Below are 23,905 nucleotides of genomic sequence, written 5' to 3'. Positions count from 1 at the left end.
TATGGAATATGTGTGTGTATTATATATAATATATATGGAATGTGTGTATATATTATTATATATGGAATATGTGTGTATATTATGTATATAACATATATATGGAATATGTGTGTGTATTATATATAATATATATGGAATGTGTGTATATATTATTATATATGGAATATGTGTGTATATTATGTATATAATATATATGGAATATGTGTATGTGTATATATATATTATATATGGAATATGTGTGTGTGTATATCCAATGTGTGTATGTACACACACACACTCCAGGTTAAGAACCTCAGCCTTGATAGAATGTGCCATTGATAAGGTACCCCATTGGTGAATGGGACTGGTTTCATTTTTGTCAGGGTTTCTGGGGTTTGGGGACCACTTTTGTTCCCAGTCCCTCTGTGATTTCCTTGCTGAGGGGAGCTCCCTGTAATAGGGAACCTCACCCCTTCTGTGGAGCCCCCTTTGCATTTAGAGGTCTTAGAGAGTGGCCTGGCCACCCTGAGTGACTTCCCAGGGCCACAGCCTGTGTGTGTCAGAGGTGACACTTGTGATAGACTTTCCTGATTCCAAAGCAGCTCTTCAATCACCACCTCCTCCAGCCTGCCACATAGCAGGCATTCAGGAGATGCCTGGGGCTTGATTAATTAGGCTCTGACCTCGATTGACCTTTAGGGGACTGGCTTTGGCTGGGATGGGAGGGGGAGAGAAGGACGGGGACCGTCTTCCCGCCCCATGACACTCACACCCTCCAAGCTCTGGTTCTGGATTTGGTTTAGTTTGGTCAGACCTCGGTGGGATGTGGCGGCTCCCCTTGTCTGGGCTCCCCATGGGTAGTGGTCAGCACTAGGCTGCTGTCGCTACTCCTCTGTTACTTAGTTGGCCTTTCGGTCCAAGGCCAAGGCTTTCTCTTAGCGGACCCTCTATTTCCTCCTCCTTAGGCTTAGTGTGAAATCATGCGAAGTTGTAAGGGGTTTTGTAAGTCTAAGGAGTTATTTTAGGGGGGGTCGGTGACCCCTCCTCTGCGTCCCACCCTCGCTCTGTCCAGGAGCAGCAGTCCATGGAGGGGAGCGGGACAAATACGGAGCGGAGGGGTCCGGAGTCCAAAGGCTCTGCAAGCGCGAGATCAGCTGGACGCCACCGTGTCCGCCCCCCGAGGCTAGAGTTGGGAGTGGGGTGGGGTTGGGTAGGGGGCGGCTCTTCGGGCTGAAGAGCGGGCGGCCGGACCAATAGGTAGGCAGGGATGTTCACCTGGCCCGGCCACGTGGGCTCAGGTATGTGGCTTGCCCCGCCCCTTGCCCAGCCCCGCCCCTCGCTCAGCCCCGCCCGCCCCCAACCCTGGGTAGGACGCTGGCTTTCTGGGCCGGAAATTTTCTGAGCTGGACGGTCCGGGATTCGCAATGGAGCCGGTGGCGTCCTGGGGTCCTGGGGCGGTGGTGGCGTGGCTGAGAGGTGGGTAAAGGAGTGCCCTGGGCTGGGAGGTGAGGTCTTTGAGGGGTGGAGGGAGAAGAGAGGAAGGACTCTGCCCTGATCCTCCTGCTCCAGGAATCGGGGCGGGGTGGGGGTGGGGGAAGAATGGGGGGTTCCTGGTCCACACTGGCCTGTATAAGGAAGTTATATACTCTGACCCTGGTGGAAAGTGTCTGCTTTACACCGCCCTTCCCCAGGCCCCAAAGGTGGGAAGCCTTGAAGTTGTGGGTTGCGGGACTCTGAGCTACAACCCTCCCTGGGAAGAAGGGGGTCTCTCCGGGAAGTGAGTGCTAAAGGCAAAAGAGCATCCTCAGCCTGTTGGGAGGCCGGGGATGGACGCTATGGCCTCCTCTTGGGGTCCTTCCAGTTTCAGAATTGCAGGCCCATCCCACCCCTCACCTCTTCCCTTCTTAAAGAGACAACAAGACATTCATCTGAAATAATCCTTCATTCGTAGAGCAATATAAAGTTTGCAGAGCGTTTCCTTCCCAACCACCCAGGGAGATAGGCAGCGGAGGTATTTTTGTGACCGTTTGTGCAGATGAAGAAACTGAGGCACTGAGAGGGTAGCACTCTGTCTTCATCTCTGCCTCATTTCCTGCAAAGCTCCTCTGGGAGGCCTTTCCCGATCCCCCGAAACTGTTATTATCCCGGCCTGAAATGTAGCTTGCAGCTATTCTCATCCGTACGGATGGATTCAGCTGCGTTCTTGTGGTCGGTCCCTTCAGACAGGGGGAAGGTAAGCTCCTTGAGGGCAGAGATGTTTAGCCACTGGTACACGCTTAAACTTCGCTATTTTGATTTAATCGATTAAATGACCCAGGGCCTCCTAAATTAAGACTTCCCAGAATTCTAGGGGTTTTCCACTCTCCTTGCCATCTGCCCCTGGGGCTTGCTGAAGGAAGCTGAACTATAATTATAGATTATATAATAAATATAATAAATAGATATAATCATATCTCCTTCATCTTCAAAAGGCCACTGGGATCTGGAGGAAGCTATCATTAGACCCATTTCTCAAGTGGAGAGACTCAAGAAGCAAGGTGGTAACTAGCTCAGAGCCTGTGGGAAAAAGAGCAGGCAATTTGCCCATATCATCTTGGATGGATACCATTCACTATTGGGCTTCACCCAAGTTTAATTTTGTTTTCCCGTATTAGCTGTGGGCCTCTTAGCAAGTCTGCCTCAGTTTCCTTAATTGTAAGATGGCAATAAATAATAGCACCTACCTCCCAGGGTTATTGTGAGGATAAAAATGAGATAATATTGGGAAAGTACTTTTGAAACTTTTAATGCCCTATAAAAATGTTACAAGCTATTAGTGGCTGCTATTATTAGGGTTAAAGAAAAAGCTTCTAGCACTCCCTAACCTTTTTTTGTCATGGACTTTTCATCAGTTGAAGTCGGACTATATCCCTTCTCAGTCATAGTTTCTAAATGTATAAGATAAAATACATAGTATTACAAAGGAAAGAAATTATATAAAAACATTTTTTTTAATGAAAAAGTTCATGGACCCCAGATGAAAATGCTCTGGAGTGGCCTGTAAGGAAGATGCTGTCCTCAGGGAGCCCCAGTCTGAAAGGGAAGATATACTCAGGACAAAACCCAACAAATAAAACTTTCCCAAATGTAAAAAGTTCTAGAAACCAGTGCTGGGTAGAATAAGGAGGAAGTAGAGAGCAGAAACCAGCTAGGGTGAATCAGGAAAGACTTACTGGAGGAGGAGAACCAGGAACAGGTTTTGGGAAGGTCCACAAAAACAGCCTTTGTGCAGGCTTAGTGGTCACAGAATCATAAATTTGGAGTCAGAAGGAAAATTATAGGTCACCTAAGCCAACCCTATGGTTTTATAGAGGAAAGAACTGATTTGCTTTAAGTCACACACAGACTGGAGTCATTTCTCTTTCCATTCATGTGTGTGGTATTACCTAGCAACATCTCGGAGAGGTTAAATAGGATTGAAGGAGGAAAGAGCTCCAAGGAGCTAATTGGGGAGATAAAGAAGCTGATGGGGATTTAACTGAGGAGCTGAATCTAAGAGAAACATAGTATAGCATTCTATAATGCTAGAAAGGAATTTAGAAACTGTGAAGATTGATACCTTAAAAGACTGAAGATTGAGATTTAAGCCCCTACCAGTGATGCTCACTGTCTTAAAAGGCATCAAGCTGGTGGTTCTGTGGATAGTGCAGAAGTCAGAAAGAGGTGAATTCAGATCTAGCCTTACTGAGTGACCCAGAGCAAGTCATTTTGCCTCAATTTCTTCAACTATCAAATGGGAATAGCATGTATCTTATAGGGTCACCTGGCATGTGGTAGGTGCTATATAAATGCTTTTTCCTTCTCTTGACTCTCTGTGAAGTTAGTCAATTAACCTCCCTGGACCTCAGTTTCCACATCTGCAAAATGAGTTTGGATTAGATCATCTGTCCAGTGTGTGTGTGTGTGTGTGTTTTTAAACATATTGGTAGTTATTTTTTTACTACAGTTGATTTCCTTTTTATGCCCTTTTATTTTATATATTTAAAAAAACACAAAACATTTTTCTAAGAAAGGGTTCATAGACTTCACCAGTTTGCCCAAAGAGTCCATGATCCTCCACGAACCTCCTTCCCCCCCCTCAAAAAAAGACTAGAAATCCCTGATCTGGTCTAATCTTTGCATTACTGAAAAAGAAATTGAGATCCAGCAGGAAAAAGCAACTTACACAACAAGCAAGTTAGGAGAAAATGTGGAACTCCTAGTTCAAAGAGAGCCGTATATAATAGATTATTAAGAGATGTGTATGTATGTGTGTTGTTTGTCCTTCATTCTCCAAGAGGACCATGATATGACATCTGAGTGAATTGGATTTAAGTGAGGGAGAGCTATGCAAGATTATCTACCTCACTTTTCCCTCCAGAGCCATCTGGGTCCAGTGGCAAGATCAGGAGGATTGGAGGTGGATGGCCCTGGGAGACAATGGACCTTGCCCTTTTAAAGCTAAGGTCTTCAGCAAGTCTCAGTTTGATTGAACTCCTATGTGTTTATGTGTGTGGTTATATAAGTATGTGTAGTGGTAGGGAGGGTTCAGCTTGTTGTGAAGAACCCAGGAACCCTGATCCCCAGCCCCACTAAGGAGGAGATGTAAAAATAGTTCCATGCTATCCCTCCCCAGGATTCTGCAGAAAAACAGCAGATGGACAAAAGTGGGGAGCTGGTAACTGAACCCTACAACCCTTTAGAGAAGTGTATTCTTACTACATAATTTGTCTCAGATTTCTTAAGGGAAGAATGAGGGTCATCTCTATGATGGAGGTATTATTATTCTCTGGGATTTTTGGATTCCCCACCAACGATAGCCTAATCTACAACCTTATTCCCCAAAATCCCTTCCTCCAGTGTTGCATTTTGATAATACTTTTTTACATCATATAACATTTTAATATTATTGTCTTATATAGTATATTTTAATATTAACATTTTCTCTATTGCCTAGATAATAGATATAATGAAATAATACATAATAAAGTTTAAAGTAAAAAATGAAACAATAAAGTAAGCCCTGATTTGTAGCTACTGCTAAAGTCAAAATGCTAAAATTTAACCGTCAATTTTATCCCATTTTCCCCTTTAATAGGGGAGGTCAGAGATGCTAAACAGACTGACAATTTTTTAAAACTATTTTTAATTTACATTGGTTTATGAATCATGTTGGGAGAGAAAAATCAGAACAAAAGAGAAAAACAAAGCAGAAAAAAGAAATGAATATAGCATGTGTTGATTTACATTCAATCTCCATAGTTGTTTTTCTGAGACAGCATTTTCTATCCAAAGTCTATTGGGATTGCTTTGGATCAAACTGACATTTTGAGAAACTTGACTGCTGTGAGTTTTGTATCTTCCTGTTCCTTTCACGTGACCCATTAATATGCATTTACAAAGCCCCTACTGAGTTCCCAAAGATAAGAATGGAATACTCCCAGCCTCTCTGGAGGGAAATAATACTGCCAAGATATGGTCTGTTTAAATCATGTACAACATGACCACATTTGGGATTTTCTTGACAGAGATACCAGAGTGTTTTCTTCTCCAGGTCATTTTATAGAGGAGGAAGCTGAAGCAAATGGGATTAGGGACAGCTAGTAAATGTCTGAGGCTGGATTTGAACTCCAGTTGATGAATCTTCCTGACTCCAGGTCCAGTGCTCTATCCCTGGGGCCACTTAGCTACCATAGTAGTGATTAATAATAATAATAGCCACAAGTAGGTACTTATAAAATACAAGATAAATTGATGGGGGTGGGGATAGAAAGTAATCCCTTGTAAGAAGGGTGGAACATAACTCATCAGGAAATAACTCATGTTAGGAGAAGCATTCAAGCTTGACTTTAAAGGAAACTAGGAATTTTCAGAGGTCATGGTACAGGGAGAACTTTCCAGATAAAAGAGCTTTAAGCAGGCATTGAAGAGTGACCTGGCTGCATGGAGGGTGAATGGGAGGGCCCTTGAGACACAGGAGGTCAGAGCTAGGAGGGCCCTTAGGACATAGGATGTCAGAGCTGGGAGGGCCTTAGAACCCAGGAGGTCAGAGCTGGGCAAGCCCTTAGAACCAGCGTGTCAGAGTTGGGAGGGCCTTAGAACCCGGGAGGTCAGAGCTGGGAGGGCCCTTAGAACCAGGGAGGTCAGAGCTGGGAGGGCCCTTAGAACCAGGGAGGTCAGAGCTGGGAGGGCCCTTAGAACACAGAGTGTCAGAGCTGGGAGGGCCCTTAGAACCCAGGAAGTCAGAGCTGGGAGGGCCCTTAGAACCCGGGAGGTCAGAGCTGGGAGGGTCCTTAGAACCCAGGAGGTCAGAGCTAGAGAGATCTTAGATATCAGATCTGGGAGGGCCTTTAAAGTTTAGCTAGGCCAGCTTTCTCACTTTGCAGATGAAAAACCAGGGCCAGAACAGATCGGTAATTTGCACTGTCTTAAATGCAGGACTCCTTTTTCCCTTGCTCAGATTCTTCTCTTTATTCCAAAATGCTTCCTGGTCAAATTTTCCCTTGTCCCAAGTGGAGTAAGGGAAGAATTTTAAAATAGCAATAACTGTTAACATTCATATAATCCTTTAAGGTTTTCAAAGCACCATATATATGTTGTCCCATTTGATCATCATAATAATAATAATAATAGCTAATATTTATTTAGCACCTACTGTGTGCCAGGCGCCATGCTAAGCGATCGACAATTATCTCGTTTGATCCTCACTATAAATTTGGGATATGGTACTATAATCGCCTCTACTTTACAAATGAGGAAACTGAAGCTGAAAAGCTAAGTGACTTGCCCAGCATCACAGTTAGTAAGAATTCGAACCCTGGTATTCCTCACTTCCAGATCCATGTGGATGTCTTTTGGTCTATGTCTACACATGAAAGTTGGGGTCCCAGGGATGCTTGAGGCCCAAGGGCTGAGGAGAGAGCCTGAGGGCCTTCTCCTAGTCGGGGATCTGGAAGCACGAGGAAACCTAGCTCAGAAGGAGTCTGGGGCTCGCCTGGGACAGCCCACTCGGCCGTAGCCAGGAGAGGTGACCCGGGTAACTCGTGCCGTGCCGGATCTCTCATCCTGCAGGCCTGGATGAGCTGGTACAAGAACACCCTTTTGAGCAGTGGGCCCTGGTGGGCAGTGACCTGCTTCAGCTCTGTCCTCGGAACCTGGAGGCCCTGGGGGTCTGGCACATTGGCCATCAGGAACTCATCCTGGATGGGGTGGAACAGCTCCGGACTCTGGTGAGTAGGTGCTGGGCACATGGAGCCCACACCTCCTGGAAGGCCCTTCTCCTTAAGGATGTAGGGAAGTGATTGACTACTCCAAGGTGCTGCTGAGAATGTATGGTGGAACCGCGCCTAGAACCTGGGGGTTCTAGTGGCCCAGAGGCCTGCAGATTTGTGGACCTAGACCTGGAAGGGAGTTAGGAATTTATCGGGGCCAGTCCTCTCATTTTACATATGAGGAAACTGAGGCACAGAGAGGTTGAGGGGCTTGTCCTGAGTTAGCCATTGTTCAGTTGTGTCCAGCTCTGTGACCCCGTGGGCCATACCATCCCTGGAGCTTTCTTGGCAAAGGTCCTGGAGTGGTTTGCCATTCCTACTCCCACAGATTAAGGAAAACCGTTTAGGCAACTTGCCACAGTCACACAGCTAGGAAGTGTCTGAGGTGCAAGTTGAAGTCAGGCTCTCCCCGCTGAGCCACTTAGTGGCCCAAAGTTATACAGAGAGAAAGAGCAGAGTTAGGGTTTGGACTCTCCCTCCTCATCCATTCTTCCCATTGGGAGGACCTGATACAGGAGAATGTGGCCATGGGATGGGGAGTGACCTATTGTGTTCCCCCCCCGGCCACAGAGCTCCGGCCTAGAGACTGAAAATCTCCGGAAACTAACAGAACAGCTGCGGACCCTGACCCACAAATTCTGCAGTCTTGTCCCGGGCTGCCTCGGGCCCTGTGGGGAACCTGCCCCAGACCTACTCACGGGAGCCATCGAGTTGGTCCGAGCAGCTTGGGCCCTTCTCTGCTGGCTCAACAGGTAATGGGATGAATGGGTTATTCTTTCTCCCTTTTTGGGGTGGGGGGAGAGGCAGTTGGGTCAAGTGACTTACTCATTAAATGTCTGAGGCCACATTTGAATCCTGGTCCTCCTAGACCTTCTAGATAGATCCCATAGAGTAGGGATATTGGCTCCATTTTGCAGCTCAGAAAACTGAGGCTTCTAGCAGTTAAGGGGCTTACCCAAAGTTATCCAGTGAGTCAGTGGCAGAGCCAAGTCCTGAAACATCGGCCTCTCGATTTCTGCCCTCTGCGATTCTAACCCCTTTGCTTCTCTCTGCTGCGAGCCGGGGAGACCCTCCTGGAGAGAGAAGGAAGACAAGGGCCTGGGGCTGTGAGGCTCCGGGCTTGGGCAGGGCCCCTGACGCCCTGTGAGGAGACGGGAATTTCCACGCTCTGTCCCAATCCAGGACTTAATGTCTTTCTCCCTTCCTGGGCTCCCAGGTACCTTTTTTCCCAACTCAATGACTTTTCTGCGTGCCAGGAGGTCGGGGACTTGTGCAGGGAGCTGGCCCAGGCCCTGCAGGAGGTGAGTGACCGGCCCCCAGCCTGACACTCGGGGTGGGACTGGGAATCGGATCCTAGTGATGCTTTTTATAACCCGTGAATCAGACAGGGCCCGGGGTGGGGGCCAGACAGCCTGGAGAGGGGTGACTGGCCACTTGAGGAAGACCAAGGCTTCAGGTACTGGGGGAGGGGAATGGACCTGTAGGTCTCTCCAGGATTGGAAGAGAGATCTAGATTTGGGGGAAGCTGGGGCTCCCCTAGTCTTTGCCAGCCCTCCCGCCAGAGACTCGGATATCCCAGCCCGCCCCCCATGACCTTGACTTTCTCAGACCTCGGCCACGGGTGTTTTGGACTTGGAGTGTGGGGGGGAACGAGGGAGCTGTGAGTGTAGCCCTCCTGGCCCCCTCTTTGGGAGGTGGAAGAGCGAGCACCCAGGAGACTCAAGTTTTCCTATTTGGCAGGTCCAGGAATAGCTGGAATGAACTGAGGGAAGAACAGCAGAGGGTCCTGGGACTTTTCCCTTTCCCCCCACTGCTATCCTGGCTTTACCTCCCACCCCGTGAAAGCCTGGCTCTGGGGATCCACTTTGGGAATCGGGAAATTGTCCGGGCTTGGAGGGGAGTGTGTGTGTGTGTGTGTGTGTGTGTGTGTGTGTGTGTGTGTTTGTCCGTCTCTGAGAACAGGCATGTGGCCCCTGAGAAGGGGGGGCCGGGCCTTCCCAGGGACACGGCCTTCTAGGGCGGGCCCCTGCAGAGAACAGGGGATAACCCTGTCTGATGGAGGTACCCAGGTAGGAAGAAAGTGGCCGGCTGGGCAGAGGGTTATCCTTTTAAGGGGCAGTGGCCCCACAGCTGGCCCCCTTCCAGGAGGACAGGGCTTTGCCCAAAGCAGGCCCCTGTTCATCTAAACCCATCAGCTCTTTGTCTCTTTGGACCCCGGTGGCCCAGGCCCAGGAGGCTCGTGAGTGTTCTGGGTGGGGGCTGGTGTGGGGGGGGGGGGCGGCAGGGGCTGAGCAGCCACCGTCATCTCCCTCTCTCCTCTGCCCGCCCCGGGTCTCCCGTATACCTTCCCGCCTTCCCAGGGGGACAACATTGTGAGCGTCTGTGACGCCATTCTGAGCTTCAGCCCTGAGGACTTGCTGGATCAGCTGGCCGTCTTGGAGCTGGTGGAGCTGAGAGCCCGACACCCAGAGGAGCCCCTGGTGAGCCTGTCCCAGCCCCCTCTACACCCCTTGGTCTTGGCCAGGAGAGAGAGGCAGCCCGGGGCAGTGTGGAGAGCCACAGGACCTGCTGGGACTTGTCCAGCTCCGACTCTTCCTCTGGGGTCTTAGGCGAGTTGATTAACTGGAGCGTCAGTTTGTGCCTCTGTTAAATGGGCATTATAATGTTTGTATTGCAAACCTGACATGAGTGTCAATGGTGTCACATGACACAATGGATTGAAAATTGTATTTAAATGTGAGTTATTGAGATCCTGGATCCTACAGTTAGAGAACCCTGCTGAGAGTTGGAAAACTGAAGTATAGTGTCAGAGCTGGAATGGACCTAGAACTCAGGAGGTCAGAGCTGGAATGGACCTAGAACTCAGGAGGTCAGAGCTGGGAGGGTCCTTAGAACCTGGGAGGTCAGAGCTAGGAGGGACCTAGAACCCAGGATGTCAGAGTTGGAAAAGACTTTAGGGATCAGATATTTAGCTGCTTCATACTCTAAACCATTCTCCTTTTTTTAGAGAACAAAACTGAACCCCAGATCAGCTAAATGATTTCTCCAAGATTACACAGTTACTAAGTGAAAGAGCTGGGACTAGACTTTGGTTCTTTGCCCCCCCTCCCAGCTCTGTTCTCCCAAGTTCTAAGGGCCCTTCCCCCCGACTCCTGGAAGCTGTTGCCCCACTTTGCATTCCTGGTGTGGTAGCTAGTGCCTGAGTCACCCAGGGTAAGGCCCAGGGAAGGCTCCTTGCGCTTCTCGCTTCCCCATCCTCACGGAGCCCGGGCCTGGGCCTGTGTGTCTGGGTGTATCTGTTTGTCCAGGGCCTGGAAATCCTCAGCACCAGCAGCTGCCACCACTTTGTGTCTGGAACGGCCCCAGAGGTGAGAGGCCTCCTCGTCCTGTCCACCCATCCTTGCACCCCAGGGAGGAATGTTGACTCTAATCCCTGTCTGCAAGCTCCTCCTGCCCTCCTGGCTCTCCAGCTGCTCTGACTAATTGAGGCTCTTGTGGGGGGGGCGGGGAGCGGGGAGCCAGCTCAGTTACCCTTCCCCAAACCCCTCCCTCTCCCTCTGCCCTCCAGTCTCCTGCTGACGGCTGTTCCCGGATCTTGCTGGGAGACGAGATTGTCCAGGTCAACGGGCAGGTGGTGGTGAGTCCCCCGGAAGGGAAGGAATGATGCATCTCTAGACCGTTGTTGACTGGGGAGAGGTGGTCTTCTGAGAGTGGGACCCAGGACTGGAAATGGGGATCCCTCCCCGTCTGAGGCACCCTTTTCCCTGTAGAAGTTCAATGCCTGTTCTTGTGGTGTCCTTGGACTGGAGGGACAGGTGGCAGGGGTGTCCCTGGGGTGGATACCTGGATGCAGGTCTACCTGTAGGGGAGCCTGAGTCATAGACCTGGGTAGGGAGTTAATGAGGTGGGTGTTAGCTACAGGAAGGGAAAAGACAGAAGGGAGCAGGTTTGTCCAATTGGAGCCTCTCACCTGTATGTTGGGACTGGTGGGCATGGAAGTGGGGGCGATTCAGGGCAGCCCCTGTCCCCAGCCCAGCTCAGGCCAGGGGTCCCAAATTAAGTCTGTCTTCCCTGCCTTGGTCCTTGAGGTGGGCTGGCCCCGGGCTAGCTTGGACAGGCTGCTGCTCCAGGATCCCGCCCTGCTCAGACTGGTGCTGAAGACTGTTCCTGTGCCCAAGACTGCCCCTCAGGTGGGTTCCTCCCCCCTCCCCCATCTCTGCCCTCCCTCTTCCTGGGCCTCGCTCATGATTCCCCCCTTCTTATTCCTCAGAGCCCCTTGGAACCAATCGCCAGCTCCAGGAACCAGTCAGAAAGCTTGGCCCCCCCCTCTCCAAGGTAACGGACTCTGCCAGCAGAGTACGCTGTGGCTTGGGGATGGCCCATGGGGAGGGGTGACTGCTTTGTCCTTGCAATCTTTGTTCTCTACAGAGCCTCAGAAGAAAAAGGTTCTGCCTTCACCTTTGACCAGAGTCCAGAACCAAGACTCCCGAGCTCCTCCGAGGCAGGTAATGTGAGGTCAGGGAAAGAATACTGGGTTGGCAATTTTGGGGATTCTAATACTGGTTCTGTTGTGGCCAGCTGTGGGAACCTGACCAGTCCCTTCCTTTTTCTAGGCTTTAGTATGAGAAAAACAAAGGTCTAGTTTCTTCCTCTGGGATTTGGACTAGATGATCTTTAAGTCACTTTTAGTCCTGATACTCTGTTTCAACTAACAGGATTCTAAGAGTATATCAGGTTCTAGAACTCTATGTTCTAAGGGCCCTTCTGGCTCTGACGTTCCACATTCTAAAGGCCCTCCCAGCTCTGACCTCCCGGGTTCTAAGGGCCCTCCCAGCTCTGACCTCCCGGGCTCTAAGGGCCCTCCCAGCTCTTACATCCCAGGTTCTAAGGCCCTCCCAGCTCTGACCTCCTGGGTTCTAAGGGCCCTCCCAGCTCTGACATCCCGGGTTCTAAGGGCCCTCCCAGCTCTGACCTCCTGGGTTCTAAGGGCCCTCCCAGCTCTGACCTCCTGGGTTCTAAGGGCCCTCCCAGCTCTGACATCCCGGGTTCTAAGGGCCCTCCCAGCTCTGACCTCCTGGTTCTAAGAGGCCCTCCCAGCTCTGACCTCCCTAGGTTCTAAGGCCCTCCCAGCTCTGACATCCCGGGTTCTAGGGCCCTCCCAGCTCTGACATCCTGGGTTCTAAGGGCCCTCCCAGCTCTGACCTCCTGGGTTCTAAGAGCCCTCCCAGCTCTGACATCCCAGGTTCTAAGGGCCCTCCCAGCTCTGACCTCCTGGGTTCTAAGGGCCCTCCCAGCTCTGACATCCCGGGTTCTAGGGGCCCTCCCAGCTCTGACATCCTGTGTTTTAAGGGCCCTCCCAGCTCCAATGTTCCATAATCTAAGGCTCTTTTCAGTTCCTCCAGTTTCAGCATTATTTAAATCTGTCTCGAGCACTTCAGGAAGTCCCCCAGGGCTCTGCCCTCCCTCCCCAGCCCACCACAGACCACTCATTTGCCCCACCAGCCGGATCATACCAGAGGAGCACTGTTATCAGGACAGATGGCCCAGAACATCTGGGTCCCACTGTTCCTTCTCCAGACCAAAGCTTCTTCCAAGATATCCCTCCAGTTTGGGTTCTCCATGGGCCCAGAACTTGCATGTGTTGAGAAAGCTGTTTCTTCCTAGGCCCGGCCACCCCTTCAGACTGTGGCACTAGCTGGGGCCCTGACGAGGCACGCCGCTCCCCCAGCGCCCCAGACCCCCCGCCAGCAGCCCAGCCAGTCATGGGGGAGATTGCGAATCACGGATCTCCGGAGCCCCCGGACAAGGTAGGCAGAGGGGAGCCCCCAGGTCCGGCCTTCTCCCTTCCCCCTGTTCTAGACATGTATCCAGAAGCTGAGAATCAGGATGGAGCCGGGCTAGGGGTAAGATGGAATGACAGCTGGATGCAGGATTGGGGGGGGGGGGGGGACTTAGAGGAGATGGCAGCTTTCCTGGGCCCTTCCAAGGGGGACAGGGCTCATTCTCCTGAGCCCCCAAGGCAATGGGGGCGGAGCTGCAGGGAAAGAGTTTTGCTCAAATATAAGAAAAACTTATTGAAGGTCTCCAAGGGTGGGATGGGTTTCTCCAGAGGGTCAAGGGTCCCCTGTCACTAAAGGCCCTTGTCAGAGACTGGATGGTCACTTGCAAGGAGGAATTTCTGTTCAGGTATATGTTGTCTGAGAACCTCCAAGGTGTCTTAAGATTTTTTTAATTTTTGCGCCCCCAGGGTCCTTCCTGCAGTCCCAAGAAGTCCAAAGCCAAAGGTAACCGGGCCTGCTAGACATTAGGGATTAGGTGGGGGACGCCTGGGATGCTCCCTCTGGGGGACATAGGGGAGTAGTATGAAGGAGGGCAGCTTTGCTGTGTGTTCTTGGGTAAGTTCTTGCCCTCTCTGATCCTCTCTCTTCTGTAAAAATGAGGGAGGTTGGATTCGGTGACCTCTAAGGGCAGCTAAATGATACGATAGGGCATTGATCTCCAGCCTGGAGAGGGAAATCTTGATTTAAATTCAGCCTCAGACACCTTAATCCTGTCTGCCTCAGTTTCCTCATCTGTCAAATGAGCTGGAGAAGGAAATGGCAAACCTTCTAGTGATCCCTGCCAAGCAAACCCCAGAGGGGTCATGGACCATCAGACATGGCTGAGGAACAATGATGACTGTCCCTTTTTGTTCTAATCCTCCATGTTCCCAGACCCTGGGAACGTGGCTTTGGGGCAGAGTGGAGGGAAGGGGCCGGAGAAGGACCATGGTTTTCCTACCCTTGGACCCCGCAGGGACGGCAACGCGGCTGAGCCGCAGGCGGGTGTCGTGCCGGCAGCTGGGCCAACCTGACTGCGACGGGTGGCTGCTGCTTCGGAAGGTGCCCGGAGGTTTCATGGGCCCCCGCTGGCGCCGGTGCTGGATGGTGCTCAAGGGCCACACGCTCTACTGGTACCGACAGCCTCAGGTGAGGCTCCAGGGGAGCGACCACAGGAGGCCCCAGGCCTGGGAGCATCGCAATGTCTGCCCCAGCCCGGCCCAGCCAGGGCCTTCGCCCTCTGCCCACCCGCCTGCCTTCCTCTGTCTGTCTGTTCTTCTGCCTGCCCCTGCTCAGCTCTCTGCCCTCTGGGGGGCGCGTCCCCTGCCTTCCTCTGTCTGTCTGTCTGTCCTTCTGCCCGCCCCTGCTCAACTCTCTGCCCTCTGGGGGGTGTCCCCTGCCTTCCTCTGTCTGTCTGTCCTGCTGCCCGCCCCTGCTCCCAGCCTCTGCCCGTCTGCTCTCTTCTCCATGCTTCTGTCTTTCTCTGGGGCACAGGCCCTCCCTTCCCGACCATCTCCCTCCCTTCCTCCCTGGCCCGTCCCTGGGGGGATTCTCCCATCTCAGGGAGCGGTCTCAAGAGTCTTGCCCCTTCCTGGATCTGTATCCCCAGGATGAGAAGGCTGAAGGGCTCATCAATGTCTCCAACTACAGCCTGGAGAGTGGCCGGGACCAGAAGAAGAAATAGTGAGTGAGGGCCATGGGGGAGGCTTGGCCAGACTGGGAGAGGAGGTGGAGAGTGGGGTCGGATTCAGGACGGGAGAGCAGGTGGGAGGGATGGGGAATTGGGGCACACTTGGGGAGCAGACGGGAGAGAGGCTCAGACTGGGAAGTGTTACTTGGGGGGAGAATAATGGTCTCTCAGGGTTTCTGGGTCAGGAACTGCTCTGGCAATGACCTTGCCCTTCCTCCCCGTCCCCAGTGTGTTCCAGCTGACCCATAACTTGTACAAGCCTTTCATCTTCGCGGCGGAAACCCTGGCTGACTTGAGCATGTGAGGGGTTGATTGCTATTCCTTCCGCCCCCTCCCCATTCCCATCTGCACCCCTTTGCCACCCTCATCCCTGTTTCTGTGCCATCCCCATTCCTATTTCTCCCTTTTCTCAACCCTTCCCCTCTACTCAGTGAGGGAAACTCCTCTTTCCCCTTCCCTCCCTTTTGTACTGACGTTGTCCCTTCGTGCCCCCTTACCCACCTGCCCTCCCCTTGCCCATGACCCTCCCCTCCCTTTTGTACTGACATTATCCCTTCATGCCTCCTTGCCCACCTGCCCATGACCCCTCCCTTTTTGGCAGGTGGGTGAGCCGCCTGGTGACCTGCATTTCCAAGTACCAGTTCCACAGCCGAGGACCTGCGCCCAGAGAGGAAGGTGAGGGTGGCTTCCGAGGGACTGGTCCTTTCTTCCCTGAGCTCTGGAATGAGGGACCCCTCTCAGAGATGAGCTTGCCCCACCACCACCACATCCTTGCCCTCCCCTGGATCTCTGGGACACAAGAAAGGGCAGCCCCGAGCCCTCAGCCCCCCGAGCCTCACGCTGCCCCTTCCTTTCCCCCCCAGACTGCTACAGCGAAACCGAAGCGGAAGATCCAGATGAGGAAGCAGGGTCCCGGCCCGCCTCGGTGAGTGCTCAGGCTGGGAGAGGGTGGGGGCGCGGGGGAAGGTCTCCTCCTAGAAGGCTGGCCTGACACTGTTTCTTCTCTCAGCCCAGCCCTGGGGGAGTCTGGAGCTCTCCCCATGGAGAAGCCTCCCCATCGACCACCCCCCCACAAGGTAGCCCCCAGGCGGCCCATAGCCCTTTGACAGGTATCCTCTGGACAGCGGAGAGAGCTGGGTGCTTGGAGGAGGGGGATGTGGGGACTGTCTGGAGGGGCTAAAAGGGAGGGGGGGTGGCGGACAGGCCCCTGGGACCTGATTCCTGTGTACCCCCGCCTCAGACAGCAGCGGTGATGGAGCCCTGGAGCACCTGGTGCGGGGCCTGATACAGGGAGGGGTGTCCCTGCTGGGCCGCCCACAGTTCCTGACCCAGGAGCAGTGTCGCAGCTCCTTCCTGCGCCGGGCCCGGGACCCCCAGCTCAATGAGCGGGCCCATCACATACGATGTCTGCAGAGCACGCTCAAGGTCAGTCCTCGCCATGGCCGTGGTTTTGGAAGGGAGGAGGAAGGAGAATCCCTGCACTGGGGGCTGGGGGGTTGAGGGGTTGCCGATGCTTAGCCCCTGTGCCCCCTGTCCCCTTGGTCTCCAGGCAAAGCTCCAGGAGCTGCAGGTCCTGGATGAGGTGTTGAATGACCCCACGCTGACTTCGGAGAAGTTTCGGAGGTGGAAAGAGAAAAACCAGGAGCTGTACTCAGACAGGCCTGGGGGCTGGGCTGGAGCCGAAGGCCCCCTCTGCCCCCCCACCCCTAAACCTGAGGACAGTGCTGCTTGTGACTCCAAAGAGCACCTGCCTCCTGACCCTCCGTGCCCAAGACCCCCCGACCTTTGACTCTAGGGATGGGGCTCTGACCCAGGGAGTTCCCAACCCCTCAGTAGGTAGAATTATCTCTCTACCACCGGACTTTTGAACTCCCCCACTCTGCCCAGCTTTGTCCAGGGCAGGGTCCTCTCTGGGGTCTGCATAGGGCCGAGAAGCCATCACTGGCCCCCCCAGGCTGCCAGGCCGATGACAAGTCTGTTTCCTGCTTCACAGACCTCAGCTGAACCCCTGCTCCTTTTCTCCCTCCCTCCGGCCCCCCAATGGTCCAGCCTATTTGCCCCGACATGCTGCCAGAATTGTCCGAGGATGGGGAAGAGAGCCTCGCTTCATGTGAGAGCTCATCTTCAGTTACCCAAGGAGGGAAAATGAGAGAGCCCAGAGGCGGGAACGGGCTTTGGAAGGAGAATCCATAAGTGGGGGGGTGGGACGGAGGGGGCCGAGGGGCCTGACCCCCTCTTCTGGTCCTGGAGACAGCTGCAGGGCATCAGCACTGCTCCCCCTTCCCCCCCGCCCAGTCGGCACAGGCGTACCTCACTTTGGCTGCATTTCAACGCATTAAAACAGATTTACTCTGGGGTCCCTCTGACTGATGATCTATAACCAGAGGAAGCAGTGCCCGATACCCCAAGATCACAGAACCTCAGGTTTGGAGAAGAGACCTCAGGGTCCCCAATGTGTCCCACATGGGATACTTACTGAGGAGTCAGGCCTGTAGATTTGTAGAGGGAAAGCCGCCACTGCCCATCACTTGGGATTACTGGGTGTTAGAAAGTTGTGAACTTATTGTGGATAGGCTGCAGGATTTAAAATTGGAAAGATCCGAGTTCAAATCCTGCCTCAGACACTGGTGATCCTGGGGTTGGGGTGAGGGGCAAAACATCCCCGAAAGTTCAGTCTTTTATTCCCCTTGAGCTTACTCTGGTTAGAGTTCATGCCTCAAGTTTCCACACATATTAGTGGTAAGGAGGGGCCGTGGTCTCTGATTTCCTATAAGCATCCATGTTAATATGTGTATACCTGGTATAGGACAGCCGCCACAAACAATGCAGATGATGCAGAGGGCCCCATAAACAGCAGAAACAAACCCCATAAGGCGTGCAAAGGCCTGCGGACTTCCTAAAACACTACGGGGAGCACAAGGATGAAACGCAGGTTTATGAGTGGGCCGATACTTGACATTTTGTTGACTCTGTAGCTGTTCCACAGAGTTCTATAGGGTCCCTCCTAGACTTGTAGAACCTCCTGTGATTACAACCCCAAAAGGCAAACACTTTGCAGTTATTTGACGAGCATCCCCTTTACCGTCAAAGGTGAATTTTCTAAATCAGGGCTTCTTAAATTATTTTCCATTTACGACCCTCTTTCTCCCAATAAATTTTTATATGATCCTATATATAGCTACATAAAATAGATGTAAATATTAACATTTCATGTTGTCACAATATCATTAAGTTTCAAGGTCCGGTATAGGGTTGTGAACCACAGTTCAAGCAGCTGGAGTCTAAATACCTTGTTATCGTACTGGGAAGTGACAAATTCCAAATCTTTTGTCTTACCATGTTGGGTGTCCAGCTTCAAAGATTATGTAGGTAATCCTTCCCCATCTCCCAGAAAAAAAAATAAAACATTGCTCAGGAACCACTGAATTTGAGATTATTCCTAAAGCAACCCCTAAGGATCATGCTACCTGAAAATCTCTGAGAGAAAAAAACAGTTCCTTGGTCAGGAAGCAACTCTTCCCCAAAATCCACTATGATCCTAGATAAAAAAGGTACTTGGGGAAAGGATGAAAATGAGGTTCAAAAGAAATGAACAAATTTTTGGCTCACTTTTCTAGATATTAACAGTTGGTGACTCCTCCAGCATGAACCCATCATCCTGAACTTAGCTGACCAAATCCATTTTGTGATGATCCCATTTCCAAAATGCGTCTCCTAGGAGGATCCAAACCATCCCATTCATTTTCATGAAACTAGTCAGAATTAATATTGGGTGGCTCTTTGTCATCTTGACAAAGGTTAAGTGGTAGGTCTATAACCCAGGTTCCACAAATTTGTTTTTTTTTTGTTTGTTTGTTTGTTTGTTTATTATATAACTTTTATTAAAATCATCCATCCAGGGTAATTTTTTTAAACATTATCCCTTCCTCACTTCTTTCCTTTTTCCCTCCTACCCTCCACCCCCTCCCTAGATGGCAAGCAGTCCTATATATGTTGAATATTTTAAATATCCTAGATACAATGTATGTGTCAAATCCAAACAGTTTTCTTGTTGCAAGGGAGAAGGATTCAGATGGTAAAATAACCGGGAAGAAAAACAAAAAAAAAGTTTAATTCATTTCCCATTTCTTTCTTTGGGATGCTTCTGTCCATCATTGATCAGTTGAAACTGAATTAGGTCTCTTTGTCAAAAAATCCACTTCCATCAAGAATCCTCCATAAGTATGGTTGCGTATATAAATCTCCTGGTTCTTTCATTTCCTTAGCTGTTCATGTGTCTCTCCAAGCCTCTCTGTATTCATCCTGCTGGTCATTTCTTACAGAACAATAATATTCCATAACATTCATATACCACAATTTTGAAAATTATGGAATATTACTGTTCTGTAAGAAATGACCAACAAAATTCAAAAGGCCTGGAGGACTTACACAATGTCTTTAAAAAATAAAAGCCAGGAAATCTTTCTTCCCTTTAAACAATATGACCTTTGATGGATCAAAAATCCTCGGAAAGATCAACAAATCATTTCTAATGGGATAATGCTAATAGCTATACCAGAAAAAAGAACTCTGGGAGATGACAAAAAACCATTACATTGAATTCCCAATCCCTATTTTGCACACCTGCATCTTCGTTTCCTTCAAACTAAGCAATAATTAAGTCTATTTTTTTGTACAGCAAAAAATGTTTTGGTCATGTATACTTATTGTGTATCTAAGTTATATTTTAATATATTTAACATCTACTGGTCATCCTGCCATTTAGGGGGGTGGGGAAAGAGGGAAAATTGGAACAAATTTGGCAATTTTAATGCTGTAAAAGTTACCCATTATATATCCTGTAAATAAAAGGCTTTAAATTAAAAAAAAAAAAAAAAAAAAAAACATTCATATACCACAATTTACCCATTCTCAAATGGGATCCCTTCATTTTCCAGTTTCTAGCCACTCAAACAGGGCTCCCCATTTGGCCCATACTGGTCCCTTTCCCTTCTTTAGTATCTCCTTGGGGTATAAGCCCAGTAGAAACACTCTGGATAAAGGGTATCACAGTTTGATAACTTTGGCAAATTAGATTGCTCTCCAGAATGGTTGGATTGTTCACAGCTCCCCTTTGTTCATTCCCGTTTTTCCCATCCCCTCCAACAAATCATTATTTTTTCCTGTCATCTTAGTAATCTGAAGGTGTGTAGTGGGTATCTCAGGTTGTCAATTTGCATTTCTCGATTAAAATGGTTTGGAACCTTTCTATGATGGTAATAATTTCAATTTCATCATCTGAAAATTGTTCATATCCTTTGACCATCACAAATTTGTTTTTATAACATTTTGATAACTGCATTTCAACATAAGTTGGTCTCCTTATTAATGCTTTTATTATATGCATTTAAATTTTTTTTTCAGATTCAAATTCCTTCTAGTCCATGTGCACTGGCTGAAAAAGCAAGAAATGTTATAAACTCTGTTATGTACCCTTATACACAGGAAGTCATGCAAAACAGTTTTGCATTAACTGTATATTCTTAAAAACATTCTTTTTTTTTTTTTTTTTTAAATTTAATAGCCTTTTATTTACAGGTTATATGCATGGGTAACTTTACAGCATTGATAATTGCCAAACCTATTGTTCCAATTTTTCACCTCTTACCCCCCCACCCCCTCCCCTAGATGGCAGGATGACCAGTAGATGTTAAATATATTAAAATATAAATTAGATACACAATAAGTATACATGACCAAAACGAAAAACATTCTTCTGAGCAGATGTCCTTAGGTTTTACCAGACTGCCTCAGGAGTCCATGATGCTGATCCCCACCCCCACCCCCAAATGTTTAAGACTTCTCTGCAGAAAGAAAGATCATCAAATTGATCAAGGAAACTACCCTCAAGTAACCACAAAGTTGATTCCCTGTGTATCCAGTCTTTTTGGAGCTTGCTCTGTTCTTAGTGGTACCGTTTCTGTGTATCTTTAGAATTTTATTAGGCTTTTTCACCACTCTTGGTCTCTGAGATCCTACCTATCTTATCTCTGAACCTAAAATCTGCTCCCAAAAAAACAAACCCCATCCACGGTAGCTATCAGACTTGGTCTGACTTTTACCTCCTTTATCAGGAAATGCCAAGATTAAGCCATCACCTCTTGTTGAGTTTCCCATCATTTCTACTTTATCTTCTTAATCCTTTTTTGTGACTCAGACTCAGAATCCCCTTGTCACCTCTGCTCTTTAGAAGATCACCTTGTCACCTCTGCTCTTTAGAAGAATGAAATTATCTTTAAGGTCAGTCAAGAATGTATTAGCTTCACAAAAGAGCAAACAGATCATTTTTGTTTTGTGAAATTGTTGAGTTTGATAGTTAAGATTTAGAGAATTGACACAAATATAAAAAACTAAGCTGTTCTCCAGTGGAGACAAAGGATATAAACAATCCTAAAAGAACCACGAATTATTAATTATTAGTTCAAATTAATAATTAGAAGTGCAGATCAGAACAGCTCTGAGATTTCGTCTCACACCCCAAAAAACGACAAAGGTAACAAAAGATGAAAATAATGTTGAAATTATGGCTGGAAGGGGGACACACTAGTGTACTCTTGGTCAAGTTGGACATTGATTCAATTGTTCTGGTAGCTTGCAGTATTTTCCCCTTGAGATTATGATTTTGCAACAATGATCCTTGAGATTTTCCTTGTGAAATCTTTCCAGAGGTGATGGATCGATTCTTTCAATGAGTATTTCCCCCTTTGTTTCTAGAGTATTGAGGAAGTTTTTCCTTAATGACCTCTTATAGAAGGCTATCCAAGCTCTTTTTGTTGTTGTTGTTCATGGCTTTCAGGTAGGTCAATGATGTTTAAATTGTCTCTTCTGGATCTGTTTTCCAGGTTGGCTGTTTTTTTACCAATGAGGTATTTCACATTTTCTTCCATTTTTTCATTCTTTTTAGTTTGACTGATTCTGTTTCACAAAGTCATTAGCTTCCATTTGCCCTGTTCTAATTTTTAATGTGATTTTCTTCAGTTTTCTTTTGTATCTCTTTTCCTATTTGGTTTATTCTACTGTTTAAGGAGTTCAATTTTTTCCCTTCCTTTTTCAAACTTTGACTGTCTTATGCATACCTTTTTATTTCTTTTCTCATTTTTTCTTCTACTTCTCTCATTTGCCTTTTGAAATCTTTTATGAGCATTTCCAAGAAGCCTCTTTGGGCTTGAGACCAATTTATCTCACACTGAGATTTCTGTAGACATTTGTAGAGGGTCACAGATAAGTGGGGAACCCTGGGCGAGGTATAAGACCCTGCAGTCCAAGGGATCTCTGCTGATGCATCTGGTTTGGTTCACCAGCACCCTGAGGGTGTGACAACCTGTGTTATAATTAAAGCAGAGTTACACTAAAGTGGCGAGGAAACATCTGCACACAATAACAAGTTGTTTATGTATGTGCTATAGTTATGTAAGTGTATTGCTTTTCTGTCCACTTTCCTTTGTCCTTACTTAGATGGTTGGATTTCCTTACATGACAATATCTTATCCACATAAAATATTACTGAAACTTCCTTTTATCTATATTGTTTCTTTTGAAAAAGACATTCTTTTGCAGCTATATTCCAGTCATAAGTCCCAAGTCCTGCCTTTATACTAGGGGACTTAAGTATAATTGTTGCTCCCTCAAGTACTGGAGCCACTCACCTCCCATGAGCTACTCCTCTACCCACCACAACCACACCCAATGAGGAGCATACCCTTGTTCTGGCCATCACCAACGTATCACTTCCATGTCAAGAATTCCAGAGCTCTTTTGACCATAACTTGTTGGCTTCCTACCTCTCTCTCTCTGCCTTCTCTTGCAAAACTCTACTCTCTATACGTACCATGACCTCCAATATCTTGACCCCTCAATTTTTCTTCAGGTTATCTGCCTTGTACCAGCCACTCTCTCTTTTCCTCAGTTTGCTCCCTTGGCAAACCAATTCAACTCTACACTGTCCTGATCACCAGAGTCCCTAATCTCCTTTTTTGCCTTGCCGAGTCTCAGCTTTGGATCATTTCCATTATCTGCTCTTTTCAATACATGTGCTGCTAAATGAATGGGGAGAAAATCACACCATCATTCTGACTGGGTTCCTCTACAAGTATATGTTGTATAACTTGGGCCCTGGCAGGCTATAATCCATTTTGGAGGAGTAATCTACTTTGACCTGCCCAGTGGTGAATCAACCAATAGCTGTTTTTCCTGTAAGTTAGGAAGTGATGTGCTCACTAACTATGCCACACCCAGAGGTGAACTTAATGGAAGGAATGTCTCAGAGCAATTGTTTTAGGTTTGAGCCCATTCTTCTCAAGGACCAAGATGGAGAGTTATGCTCTTAGTTTGGAAATATATTTGTAACTTTCTACTTTAATTTTTTATTTGGTCATGTCTGACAGTGACCTCATTTGGGGTTTTCTTGACAATGATATTGGAATAATAGAGGGGATGCCTATCAATTGGGGGAATTGCTGAATAAGTTGTGGTATATGGTTATGATGGAATACTACTATGCTGTAAAAAAAATGATAAGCAAGTTGATTATAGGAAAACATAGAAAGACCTGCATAAAATGGAGAAATAAACGGAACCAAAAGAAGGTTGAATACAATAACAGCAAGATTGTTCAAAGAATAACTAAACAACTAAACTTCTTTGAGTAATGTGAACATTCAAATAAACTACAAAAGACCTGTGAAAGAAGATGCTATCCACGTCCAGAGAAATAATTAATAGAAGTATAAATAGTATGGTTTTAAATAAGTTATATATATGTATACATATATGCATAAGTGTAATGGGCTGAGGTTTGAGCTGATGCACTGAGGTCCCAAGTACGTGAGGCTAGATAGTAATTGGGCTATATACTCTATTAATATACATGATTGGATAAAGAATGGTCCCTGCCCACTCTCCGTGCAAGTCCTGATGTGTTGTATAGGAAATGACGATTTTGGTGGGTGGAGGCAGGCCACAGGTAACCCTAGAGAACTTCTAAATCTAGCTCTTTATACTATTAACTTCTTGATTTTTGACAAAGATGCACTGGCTCCGGCAGACAGGTTTTATAACCCACCGGAAGGTCAGTGTCCAGTGCGAGCAGC

The 23,905-nt window shown here is 48.5% G+C and overlaps 1 protein-coding gene across 1 annotated transcript; it reads left to right on the top strand.

The window, feature by feature from the left end:
- Nucleotides 1-1,346: 1,346 nt before the first annotated feature.
- Nucleotides 1,347-18,629, top strand: CNKSR1 (connector enhancer of kinase suppressor of Ras 1). The gene is made up of 21 exons (XM_031961528.1): nucleotides 1,347-1,455; nucleotides 7,069-7,226; nucleotides 7,839-8,020; nucleotides 8,485-8,569; nucleotides 8,877-8,928; nucleotides 9,564-9,748; nucleotides 10,577-10,636; nucleotides 10,837-10,905; nucleotides 11,357-11,458; nucleotides 11,539-11,603; nucleotides 11,697-11,773; nucleotides 12,933-13,075; nucleotides 13,516-13,552; nucleotides 14,064-14,236; nucleotides 14,697-14,770; nucleotides 15,006-15,077; nucleotides 15,379-15,452; nucleotides 15,641-15,702; nucleotides 15,787-15,886; nucleotides 16,018-16,202; nucleotides 16,327-18,629. Exons 1-21 carry the CDS (start codon nucleotides 1,404-1,406, stop codon nucleotides 16,564-16,566), a joined length of 2,247 nt encoding a protein of 748 aa, XP_031817388.1. The 5' UTR covers nucleotides 1,347-1,403; the 3' UTR covers nucleotides 16,567-18,629.
- The last annotated feature ends 5,276 nt before the right edge of the window (nucleotides 18,630-23,905 follow it).

This window comes from Sarcophilus harrisii, chromosome 3, assembly GCF_902635505.1.
Source record: "Sarcophilus harrisii chromosome 3, mSarHar1.11, whole genome shotgun sequence".
Classification (NCBI taxonomy): Eukaryota; Metazoa; Chordata; class Mammalia; order Dasyuromorphia; family Dasyuridae; genus Sarcophilus; species Sarcophilus harrisii.
This window is presented reverse-complemented; position numbering and strand designations above follow the sequence as displayed.

Bases quoted from the DNA above. Each gene is read 5' to 3' on its own strand.
- CNKSR1 (XM_031961528.1), top strand. From the start codon at position 1,404: ATGGAGCCGGTGGCGTCCTGGGGTCCTGGGGCGGTGGTGGCGTGGCTG. The intron at 1,456-7,068 runs GTGGGTAAAGGA...CTCATCCTGCAG, and splicing joins GGTGGTGGCGTGGCTGAGAG to GCCTGGATGAGCTGGTACAA. The intron at 11,459-11,538 runs GTGGGTTCCTCC...CTTATTCCTCAG, and splicing joins TGCCCAAGACTGCCCCTCAG to AGCCCCTTGGAACCAATCGC.